Genomic DNA, 13,106 nt, shown 5'->3' on the forward strand with positions numbered 1-13,106 from the left:
TTTCGTCCTTATTTTCGCTTATTAGTACCCGTTAGGCAATGAATGAATGAGCGAGCGAGTGATCTATCTCCACCAGGGATGCCCCCACCGGCAAACACATGAACCAGCAGCTTACAGTTGCCGTCAAGGTAAGCGTTTAGTTTCGGTGTGTAAAAATTTACCGTGTGTGAAGTCGGCTGAATCTTTTTGAAACATGGTACATACTATCCTGTAAGAATTTTTTCCATTAAATGTTTTGTTCTTTTGAGTAACCGTCGACATTTACTCTCCGGATGCCCTATTCACGTATAGAGAATGATAGGTTACGCTAGTGTGTGTAATATTCCAAGAACAAACAAACGTTTAGATCACAGCACGGCGAGCCAGATATGTGAATTCTCGACGAATACAGACGCGCGCATTCACCTGCTGCTAGTTCACAGTCCGGTCCCGCTTCCGCCGCTCGTATCTCTCGGGCGGTCGCTTCCTTAGCCGGCGAGCACTGCTGCGGCAGTTAATGCGCGCATTGTACGCACGTTAAGTGCAGCTGCCTGTGTCGCAGGCGAGTGCCTCCGCTGTGCCGGCAGCCGACAGCTGCCGGCGTGCCGCCGCGCAGCCGCGAGGCACCTGGCGGCCGTATCGCCGCATCTCCGCTCCTGCGGGACTCCACGACCCGCTAATGGGTTTAATGACCCTCATACCGGGCGCAGCCACCCAGCCTCATGTCTGCTCTCGCTTGTAATTCGGAGGAGGGCCTTAATTGCTGCACAGAGCTCAGATTCCATTACAAGCGCCACTCCGCCCCCTGGGTGCTTGCCATGGAAAAACCTGGTATGAAGTTATCCCATAATTGCAGCCGCGCGTACGGAACGCTTACGCAGAGAGGGAGCGCTGACCGTGCTTGTTCTCTTCCCGTGGGATTTCGATTGCTTGCCGCTGAATCTGTTTTCCACAGTTTTTGTTCCTGTCACGTGGCGTCTCGTATTGTTTTACCTGCAAAAAATGATGGATTTGGTTAAATTAATCCAACTTCAGTAACCGTCGGTTGGACGCGGCATAGTTATCTACATCTGCACCTCCACCTGTGCGATTGGTTTTCACAATTAAGTGCCTGGCAGGTTCATCGATAAACCTTTAAGCTACTACTATACCGTTCCACTCCCGAACAGCACGCAGGAAAAACGAAAACTTAAATCTTTCCGTGCGAGCTCTGATTTCTCTTATTTTATTATGATGAACATTCTTCCCTACATAGGTGGGCGCCAACAAAATATTTTCACATTCTGAGGATAAAGTTAGTGATTGAAACTTCATGAGGAAATCCTGTCGCAGAGCAAAATCACTTGTTTTAATGATTGGCACCCCACTTCACGTATGACAACCGCGGCGCTGTCTCCCACATTTCGCGATAGTACAAAACGAGCTGCCCTTATGTAACTTTTTCGATGTCCTCGGTAGATTCTGTCTGATGCGGATCCCACACCGCACGGTAATACACCAGCATAGGATGTACAAGCGTAGTGTAGGCAGTCTCTTTAGTACACCTGTTGCATTTTCTAATTGTTCTGCCAATAAATCGTAGACTGCGGTTTGATTTCCCCACGATACATCAATCTGATCTTTACAGCTTAAGTTATCCGTAACTGTAATCGCTAAGAATTTAGTTGAATTTACAGCCTTTACATTTGTGTGATTTATCGTGTATCCGAATTTTAGCGGATTCCTTTTCGAACTCGTGTCGATGACTTCACACTTTTCACTATTTAGTCAGTTGCCTCTTTCTGCACCATACAGGTATCTTGTCTAAATGATTTTGTAATTTGATCATCTGACGAATTTATGCTACTCAGGTTGTCTCCTAAATCATTTACGTACATCAGGAACAGCAAAAGGCCTACAGCACTTCCGTGTGGAACGCCAGGTGTTACTTCTGTTTTACTCGATGAGTTCCCGTCAGTTACTACGAGCTGTAACCTTTCTGACAGGAAATCGTGAAACATACGTCTAAAAGTAGTCCACAGAGTAATGAGAAACTAGTGCGACAGCAACAAGCACCACTCTGCTTGGAGGCAGTCCTACGGTGTCGACAAAAGGTTGATAGCAGTCGCTTGGGGAGTCTGTAACATTGACACCCAGAAAACGTACTGAACCTATGGTATCCACCGCTGTACGATTGACACCGAAAGTAAGCAACTGTTTAAAATGATAGTTGCTGGAAATGCGCGACTGTAAATAATTGGACAAAACTGAAGTTAGTAAATGGGTAAAAGACTTATATAAATAATAACTTAGAAGGGGATTGCATCAACGAAGATGACTCGAACCGATCGACGGTAGTAATGTTCTTGCCAGTTTTTAAAACAAAGTTGCTGGCTAGCCAAACATCGGAGGGCGGACATGTAATATTTTTCTGCGTTTAGTTTCTAAAGCAGTGTACATATTAAGTGCATCGCAAGATTAAAGAACAGCAATGCGGAACCACCAAAAACTAATGTAATGTATATTTATTCAAAGACTTCGTTTCGGTCAAGCGGTAACCTTCAAGTCATCTACACCAGCGTAGAAACGTATCAGGAATATTACATAGCAAAATAATTATAATGAATCATTGTATGTAATGATTTACAACAGTCCAATGTATGCTTTAGCATGTACATTTTAAGTCTTTATCGTCCACGTAGCTTCATCTACTTCTCTAGTTTTATTCATCTTCCCCGCTCAGGGACACAGATATTGTCAAGTCTGCATCTCTCATGAAGCTGTGACCGATTATTAACGTGTCTTTTGGTATGAAAACTTATTAGCAATATCGTTCTAATCGTAATGAAATGAAATATCAGTTGATTCAGTCGCCGATTTATGTCAGAACTTTGGCCGGACAGTAATTTGCACTTGTTGACTGATGTTAAGCCAGATGTGTGTATACATGACTCACGTCACATTTGTTAGCGTGTATATATTTGTATACTATGTTTTTAATGTCTTGACGCAATTAAACTGTTTAACTATTAATACAGTCACAATAAGTGTGGATTGTTAACAGTGATCACGTACTGCTGCAATGGCCGGTATGTTCTGCCAAGGTGTGTCAGATCTCAGTTTTGCGGACACATACTTCAGCAATTCAGAAGGTTGGAATCGACTTTTGTAATCTGATGTTAAATGTTCTACGTGGTAAAATAGCACACAGAAAATAAAGATCTACCATTTTCAAATACCCTTGTTATATATTGCAAAAAATGTCCATCTCTCAGTAAGCATCAGACATTCCGATGTTGCTTTATCAAACGAACCCTTAATCGTACCATCTATAGTTTTTAGTTGTCAGTATCAAATAGTGTTGCAGGAGAAAGGTAGGATTAAGTGACAAGTTGCTGAACTGGCTTGTGGGCCATAAGCCTAAAACGGGCTACTGATAGTAGTGTTAGTACAAGGATTAGGATGAATACTGTTGATGTGAGGGGGCGATCATTCGAAGGACGATCAATAATTGAAGTGGATCAGTTCCATATTTATTATTTAAATCTGGTGATTTCATAATTAAATTTTAACAAGGTGTTCAATAAAACAATATTCATTTGATGAGTATAATTTCAACTACATGTAATACTTGTAATATTAACCGGAAGTCATTAAGATGAGAAACTGAAAAACGTGGTTGCAGACTTTCTAGTGACTAATATTTCAGATAACATTATTATTATAATTATTATTGGTATTATTAAGGAAGTTATCATCATTAATGACATTGAATTTGTTTCCGTTATTGTTGTTATTGTCATCTATGCGTGGCAGCAACTGAACTGTGTACAAAATAAACTTCTGGAAGTAATCTTAAACAGTATTTGATATGTATTTTCGTAAAACAATGGCATCTCGTCTGACGTTCAAGTACTGTCGATCATTTCATATATAAAACTTCGAGACAATTATTTCTCCATTTTCAGTCTACAAGCCCAAAATATTAACATCATGCTGTATGTAGATTTTAGTCAATAATTTACAATCCGTAGGTGCTTCGTAAAATGACAGTATCCATAAAATTGGTAACATGTCTTTTTTCTTGTCCGTTTTGTCTTCTAAGTAGCTAATGAGGTATCATAAACAGAATAGCCTTATCAGTACCAGCCGGCACGGATTCCGAAAATTTCGATTATGCGAAGCCCGATTCGCATTGTTTTCAATGACGTCCTGAATGCCATGGATCAAGGCAGTCAAGCAGACGCAGTATTTTTTGACTTTCTAACACATTTGACTTAGTACGGTACCTACGCTTATGTGCCCCGAGGAAGTGCGTTGTGACCATTTCTATACATTTTGTGTATTAATGACTCTACAGACAATATTAATAGTAATTTCAGACTATTTACAAACGATGCAGTTACATACGAGGGACGGAACTTAAATAGTGCCAACTATTTATTCACAACCGATACAAAAGAGTTACATGTTTGCACCTGTTACTGTCCTTCAAAGTAGTCACCAGCGTTGAGTAGGACCCGTTGCCAGCGATGTGGAAGGCGTAGTATACCGTTAGCAAAGCCTGTTCTGTTGTTGGTGCAAATGGAGCGGTCTAACGTTATGGTGATTCTCGTGTACGACTGTGATGGTGTTATCCAAACGCATTAAATTCCTCCACGGCAGACCGTCAGTGCACAGTATTACTGTTCGTTTTTGGAGCATCACCTACGACCAGCTTTGCTAAAGAAGCGGCGACACTTTCTGTGCTACCCACCCATCATTTTGCATGACAATGCGCGAGCGCATAGAGCGCAAGCTGTGGTTACCCTGATCGGTCGATGGGACTGGGAAGTACTGTACCATCCACCATACTCCCCGGACTTAAGTCCTTGTGACTTTGATATGATTCCGAAGATGAAGGAACCACTTCGTGGCATCCGCTTCAGAACTGTTCCAGAGATTCGACAGGCAGTAGACCGCTCCATTCGCACCATCAACAGAACAGGCTCTGCTAACGGTATACTACGCCTTCCACATCGCTGGCAACGGGTTGTACACAACGTTGGTAACTACTTTGAAGGACAGTAACAGATGCTAACATGTAACTCTTTTGTATCGGTTGTGAATAAGTAGTTGCCACTATTTAAGTTCCAACCCTCGTATAACGAAGTAATGTCTCAAGTAAGCTGCACAAATATTGATAAGATTTCAGAGTGGTGCAAGCATTCGCAATTTGCTTCAAATATTCAGAAAAGTAAATTTGTGCTCTTCACAAAATGAAAAAACCTATTATACTGTGATTAAAATATCAACGAGTCACAATCAGAATCGGTCAACTCATGCAAATACGTGGTGCGCCAATTTTTGGGGATGTGAAATGGGACGATCACGTAGGCTCAGGTCTAGGTAAGGCAGGTGGCAGACTCCGGTTCGTTGATAGCATGCGGAGAAGATATCATGAATCTATAAAGGAGACTGCTTACAAAAGACTTGCGCAACCTATCTTAGAATATTACTGTCAAGTTCTGGGACTCTTATCAAATAAGATTCAGGGGCTATTGAACATAGACAAAGCAGGGCAGGGCGAATGGTCATAATCTTGTTTGACCCATGGTATAGTGTCATAGAGATACTGAAGAAACTAAACTGGCACATGCTTGAGGATAGAGGCAAACTGTCTCGAGGTCGCTAATAAAATTTCAGGAACCAGCCTTAAATGATAAATCTAGGGATGTGCTACATCCCCTACTTACGGCACACGTAGGGACCTCGAGGATAACGTTAGACTAACTTCAGCGATCACAAAGATGTTAAAACAATCTACTCCCGCGCTCGAGAAGCCCAACTAACAGGTACAATAACAGGTACCCTTTGTCATGCACTTCACGCTAGTTTGCAGAGAATGGATTTAGTACGTATTTATTGATGTGTGGACCTCTTAGAGATTCGGCTGAAGAGGCTTATTTTATTGGTGTACCGTTAATTTCAAGCTGCGATCTGCAAACTTGGTAATCGTGTTACACTATCTCTACACATTCGTCCTTCAATACTACTCATTTTTCTCCGATGAATGATTTGGCGGCTACCTCGGTAGTAGGGGTCTGCAGTTCGGCTGTTCAGGAAACGTTCCACCTCGAAAGTAAACTCCAGAAGTTTTCCAGTTACATGGCCTGCAAGGACACCTGATCCGGATCTATGTGACTTCTGGCACTAGGAATATCTACAAGAAAGCGTTTAACAGGGACACTTCCGGTCTCTACACGATCCTACGGCCAGTATAAAGTAACACGTTCCTCAGATTCCAACGGAACTGCTGCCAGCAACATTGATCACGGCATTTCACGGATGCAGCATCTTGTCGACGTCAACAATGTTCACACTGAAAAAATTGTGTAAGTGGCGTTTAATGATAAAATCAACATTATGCCTCTCTCAGTTGTTTCACTGTTTCTGTCCACGTCCCGTTCCTAATCCATTACATAAGGACACATTTCTGTACGTCTTTCCTGAATTCACAGCGCCGGATTTGTACCTGTTGGTCAAAAGTGGAATTGATTTTTTTTTTCCAGCTCAATTCGGTTCCGCTTTAACGGATCAGAATATCTACCAAGTTTCGTTGCCATACTGGAGCTCTGAGCGTAGATTTAATAAGTAAGCGGTACAACCAGGTGCTTAGGAGGCTGAAGAAGCCACCTGGATTGTCCTGTCATAACTGCAACACTTCCGCTGCGTGAGCAGACGCAGAACACAGCGGGTGGCGTCTTTCGCCATCTTCAAAATGTCACGTAGGGTGTCGGTAACCTATCCATAACCGACTCTAAATCACTCCAGGCAAATGCCGGGATGGTTCCTCTGAAAGGGCACGGCCGACTTCCTTCCCCATCCTTCCCTAATCCGATGAGACCGATGACCACGCTGTCTGGTCTCCTTCCCCAAACCAACCAACCAACCATAACCGACTTTCATTTTTTCCACTGACAACTCGATTGTAATAAGCTGATTATCAAGGACTACAGCCTTCACTTCACTTGCGATTTCCTGTTCTTCACAGAGATAGTGCCTGCCTCCTCATTCTTCGCTATTCAACCACACTGGAAGTGTCTGCGCCACTGAAGTACTGTGCCGTGTAATTATGCATTATCGACGTACACGCTCACCAACGCAGCATGGATTGGTGGGGCCTCGTCCCCCTTAAATGCAGAAAACGAATTATTGCACGATAATCCACTTTTATTGAGGTAAGCCATTTTGTTTAGTTACCTCTAGCAACGTACTGCGGTACTGTGGCGAGGGGATTTCATTGTGGACCAGGACTATAGAAACATAATTCCAAACAAAATATGAATTATGTAATTTCATTTTTTCCATTTGGTATTACCTTGTAGCTAACCAACGAAATTGACAATGTAATGTCAACTGCCTATTATTATTATTACACGATCCAGCAACATTAATGTGGCCACCGCCTATTTTCGACGTCAGCCTGTATTAACCACTTAGAAACAGCAGATGGCAGTACTATCAGTGGAGGTTTTATAAAGTGTGTCAGAGAGACGCGGAAACACTGCAGTCGCTGCCATAATGCATAAACGGACCGATTTATCTGACTTCCAAACGGGCATGGGCATGGTCCTTTGTTTTCATGCCAAGGGTAGAATCATTTCCTAAACGGATAATTTTCTAAACTGTCCACGTGCCGCCGTGATTAAAGTATACCATGCACGGCGAAATGACGCAATCCAAAACTGGCGCCACGGCAACTGTCGTGCACCATGAGTCGTAGATGACAGTGGCGAACGACGGCTGCGGAGCTGTGTAGGGGCGAACAGGCTTGCAATTGTTGAACAGTTGACAGCGCAAATGAACTGGGGGCTCTACCAACAGGGTCTCTTCAACGCCCGTTTAGGGATTGGTTCATGCATCCATGCTGACTGCTGTTCATCGATGGCCAGTGTCACAACTTGACACACAACTGAGTGACGACAGTTGGCCATTTCAGACGAATCACGTTTTATGGTCTATCGGACAGATGGCCTTTGGCGTGTACGGCGTGAAACATGTGCAACCGGGAGGAAGCGATATGGCCTGGGCAATTCTTTCGTGGCTTTCATGGCTGAGTAGGCACAGTGGATCATCGCAAGTATGTATCTGTCGTTAGGGACCAGCAGTTTGTTTTTTATCGGAACGATGGCATCTACCAGCAAGATAATGAAACGCGTTGCATAGCTCGCAGTATATGTGCGTTATTCGAAGAGCACCAGGATGAGTTAACCGTACTCCCCTGGCCACCAAACTCCCCGTACTTAAATCCAATAGAGTGTCTATGGCACCATTTCCATCGGGTTGTTCGCACAATGAATCCTCAACCGAGAAACCCAGCCCATATGACCATGGCACTGGAGGGGAGCCGATCGCCTACAGGCATTGGCAACCCCTCAGACACTGAAGCGTGACAGGATTGCATAAGTACGAGGCGTTATCTTGCCGGACAGCATTTATCACAACGACGACAGATGACAAGCACCACCAAAGGTCCTCCGTGCCAAGTGTGTATTTCCTCCGTCGTATCACGTACGCGGAACCTGAACGGCACGAATTCCTCTGCGACCCCGCAATACAGGGCGTTGCAAGCAAACGTCGGCAGTTCGCTCAATCGGAGCGCCAGCTCTTTAGCAGCCCACCAGTCAGGGCCCGGTCGGAAGCCACCGCAGCGACATTCAGAGAAGTTCACGTCGTTAGGGATTATCAGCGGCATAGTTTATTCACTGTGTGTTACAGGCGTGTGCCTGTTAGTGTCCAAGAAGTTCCATGATTTTTTATTGAAAAGAGTTTTCTTTTGTTATTAAATGTTTCTGCTGTGGTCTACTAAACAATTGTTCTTGTTTGCCTGTGTCTCATTATTTCTAAACAAGCATCTCCCCGTGGGAGAAACAACCGGGGGCATGGCACCACATCCCTGTCAGTGACTGCTTCTCTTCCTGAAAGTCTCGCAGCGGTCCGCAGGTGGTTATTCAGGCTTTCGACAGGTGGTCACGATGTGGCTGGAAAGTGTATTATCATTATTTTAATTGGCTGCACTATTTGTAGCATGGAACACATTATTCTGGAACCTAAAAGGGGAACCAACTGGAGAGCTTTTCTCTTTGTTGCTTACTTCCATTTTTCTCTGGAATAGCGAGTATGAGATGTTCCTAATTAAGAAATACGGCGTTGGGACGAGATGCACTACGGCAGCGTGTGAGAGACGGCGGCACGGACGTGGGCTCTAATTGGTAGAATTCCCTTTGTTCCGCGGCCGTATCCGGCGGGAAACAGTGTGCAGCCGACAAGCAGCGAACAAGTGCGCTCGGGGATCCCCGCGATAAGCGGCGCCCTCATTAGGTGGCTGCTTATTACTGGCAGGGAAGTGGGAGGGGGTTCGTTAGCACCAGCTTTGTTCGCAGGACCTCTGCAGAAGCGTGCCCGACTGGTGGCTTATTCCAGCTTCTTGGCCTTCTGCGGTGGCACCAGTGTGTACTGCGCCAATTGTCGACACAATGAGACACTCTGACGCCGCCTGTCACCACGCGTTCACCGTTCAGTTCCAAGTTGCTTCACTTATGGCGCTAGGACCACGTCATGATAACAGTTTTCAATCTGTGGATATGATTCCACGGAGACGCGTCCTTAATGCCTTATTGCGCGGTCTCTCCCGACGGAGATTCGAGTCCTCCCTCGGGTGTGTGTGTGTGTGTGTGTGTGTGTGTGTGTGTGTGTGTGTGTGTGTACGTTGTTCTTAGCGTAAGTTAGTTTAAGTCAGTTTATGTAGTGTGTAAGTCTAGGGAACGGTGACCTCAGTAGTTTGGTCCCTTAGGAATTCACACACATTTGAACATTTCTTCATTAAAAGTTCTTATAAATTAAGTCTTATTTAGAATCTAAAATGTTCTCTGCGAAGCAAAGAGGAGGATTGGAGTGTTTGCCTTCAGCATGAAGAACGTCAATCAGAAAATAGAATCAGTGTAGCCTCTTTGCAGGAATGACCCTGGCGTTAGCGCCAGCTGATATAGGTGGACCTTGGAAAGCATGGATCGTGACGCTTGACGCTGATTACATTGCCCTAAATGCTGACCGACTCCTGTTTTAGGTAACTGGCATGAAAAGGTTATGTAATAATGCTTCTTAACAATGTCTGATTACAATGGCATGTTGCAGAGTATTCCTTTTTATTGATGTATGAACTAAACTCCGCCCGAACATTACGCTTAGTGGATGAGAATGGATCGAGTTTTTTGAAACCTGGCAATTTCTCTGGAATTTGATGAATGTTGAACGAGAAATCACTGAACATAAAGCTCATGTTGCTTGTTTAGCTATCGTACACGTTTACAGGTTGTGAAAGTCGCTAGTTCTGTTTTATAACACAGGATGAACCCGAAGTCCACAAATATAAGTTTAGAATACTTTGCGAGTATTTTTCTATAATGGTCTCGTTACAGAGTAATAACGTAATAACGATTTATTGTGTGTGTGAGATCTTATGGGACTTAACTGCTAAGGTCATCAGTCCCTAAGCTTACACACTAATTAACCTAAATTATCCTAAGAACAAACACACACACCCATGCCCGAGGGACGATTCGAACCTCCGCCGGGACCAGCCGCACTGTCCATGACTGCAGCGCCCTCGGCAAATCCCGCGTGGCTAACGATTTATTCGACTTCCTATCTCAGTTACCGTTCCTTCTGTGAAACTATCTTGACAGTAGTAAAAACGACTGTAACACGCAATCCCTAGAATGCACAGCACACAACTGTGAGTGATTTAACAACTCTCAGATATAAATCACTGTGACGGGAGCTGCCGTCGCTGCGGAAACGGCGTCGTTGCATTTCTGTTCCGTGGCAATTAGGGCACCTAGAGACGAGGTTCATATCGACCAACTCTCTCCAGTAAACCTATGAACACTGCTGTGTAACACTATCGCCTCACGATCCAATCGGGCAGTACTGAAAGAGATAAGTGGGCATTGCTGATCTCAGCGGAAGTACCGCTAGTTAATGGAGGAAGTTTATTTCCAAACGTAGGACACAAAGCACACCGCCACATTCGCACTGTTGTGCACATATAGAGATATAGATATATGCAAAGATAAATCATCATCATCATCATCATCATTTAAGACTGATTATGTCCCTCAGCGTTCAGACTGGAGCATAGTCCCCCTTATAAAATTCCTCCATGATCCGCTATTCAGTGCTAACATAGGTATCTCTTCTGATGCTAAGCCTATTACTTCAAAATCATTCTTAACCGAATCCAGGTACGTTCTCCTCGGTCTACCCCGACTCCTCCTATCCTCTACTGCTGAACCGATGAGTCTCTTGGGTAACCTTGCCTCTCCCATGCGTGTAACATGACCCCACCATCTAAGCCTGTTCGCCCTGACTGCTACAACTATAGAGCTCATTCCCAGTTTTTCTTTGATTTCCTCATTGTGGTCACCCTCCTGCCATTGTTCCCATCTACTAGTACCTGCAATCATCCTAGCTACTTTCATATCCGTAAGCTCAACCTTATTGATTAGGTAACCTGAATCCACCCAGCTTTCGCTCCCATAGAACAAAGTTGGTCGAAAGATTGAACGGTGCACGGATAACTTAGTCTTGGTACTGACTTCCTACTTGCAGAAGAAAGTAGATCGTAGCTGAGCGCTCACTGCATTAGCTTTGCTACAGCTCGCTTCCAGTTCTTTCACTATGCTGCCATCCTGTGAAAATATGCATCCTAAGTACTTGAAACCGTCCACCTGTTCTAACTTTGTTCCTCCTATTTGGCACTAATCCGTTTCTATCTCTTTCCCACTGACATTACTTTCGTTTTGGAGAACCTAATCTTCATACCATAGTCCTTACATTTCTGATCTAGCTCTGAAATATTACTTTCCAAACTTTCAATCGAATCTGCCATCACAACTAAGTCATCCGCATATGCGAGACTGCTTATTTTGTGTTCACATATCTTAATGTCACCGAGCCAGTCTATTTTTTCAACATATGATCCATAAATAATATGAACAACAGCGGAGACCGTTTGCAGCCTTGTCTTACCCCTGAAACTACTCTGAACCATGAACTCAATTTACCGTCAACTCTAACTGCTGCCTGGCTGTCCATGTAAAGACCTTTAATTGCTTGCAAAAGTTTGCCTCCTATTCCATAATCTCGTAGAACAGACAATAACTTCCTCCTAGGAAGCCGGTCATATGCCTTTTCTAGTTCTATAAAGCATAGATACAGTTCCCTGTTCCACTCGTAACACTTCTCCGTTATTTACCGTAAGCTAAAGATCTGGTCCTGACAACCTCTAAGAAGCCTAAACCCACACTGATTTTCATGCAATTTGTTCTCAACTAATACTCGCACTTTCCTTTCAACAATACCTCAGAAGATTTTACCCACAACGCTGACTGAAGAAATACCTCTGTAGTTGTTACAATATTTTCTGTTTCCATGCTTAAAGATTGGTGTGATTACTGCATTCGTCCAGTCTGATGGAACCTGTCCCGACTCCCACGCCATTTCACTTATCCTGTGTAGCCATTTAAGACCTGACATTCCACTGTAGTTGATGAGTTCCGACTTAATTTCATCCACCCCAGCTGCCTTATTGCACTGCAACCTATTGACCATTTTCTCCACTTCCTCAAATGTGATCCTATTTCCATCATCGTTCCTATCCCATTGTAAGGATAAGTGCTGGTAAGAAATCTAACAAAACCCAATATTCTGTAATGAGACGAAGAAGCTACGAGTCCTTATACTACATACTCCTAACTTTTGTCGGTGGAATTCCGGTTCACTTTTCATTAGAGAAAGGGAGGAAGGAAGGAGAGAGGTAAGAACTTGATCCGCGTGACATTGCTTTTGCGTGGGACAAGGTTCTCACAAGTAGCTGAAGTAACCTGAGCGCAGCGTGTAAGCTGTGTGGGGAGCTAAGCTGTGTTATGTGTGGGTGTGTGTGTTGCAGGGCGGCCGGCGGGCGCCGCGGCGGCGGCTCGGCCAAGGCGGAGGTGCCGCTGCAGGCGGACGCCGTCGACAGGACCCGGCCTGCCGCGTCGCCCAGGTGAGCCAGCGCAGCTACTCCCCACACCTCGAGCGCCGCACTCCAGCCAAGTACCATCCCT

The 13,106-nt window shown here is 44.4% G+C and overlaps 1 protein-coding gene across 1 annotated transcript in view; it reads left to right on the top strand.

The window, feature by feature from the left end:
- The window catches only part of LOC126452148 (uncharacterized), a 701,717-nt gene that overhangs the window by 24,578 nt on the left and 664,033 nt on the right, over positions 1-13,106 (top strand). Inside the window, exon 2 of the mRNA XM_050091038.1 lies at positions 12,950-13,045. Within this exon, the coding sequence (XP_049946995.1) occupies positions 12,950-13,045 (96 nt within the window). The remainder of the gene's footprint in view (positions 1-12,949; positions 13,046-13,106) is intronic.

The sequence above is a fragment of the Schistocerca serialis genome, chromosome 1, assembly GCF_023864345.2.
Source record: "Schistocerca serialis cubense isolate TAMUIC-IGC-003099 chromosome 1, iqSchSeri2.2, whole genome shotgun sequence".
Taxonomy (NCBI): domain Eukaryota; kingdom Metazoa; phylum Arthropoda; class Insecta; order Orthoptera; family Acrididae; genus Schistocerca; species Schistocerca serialis.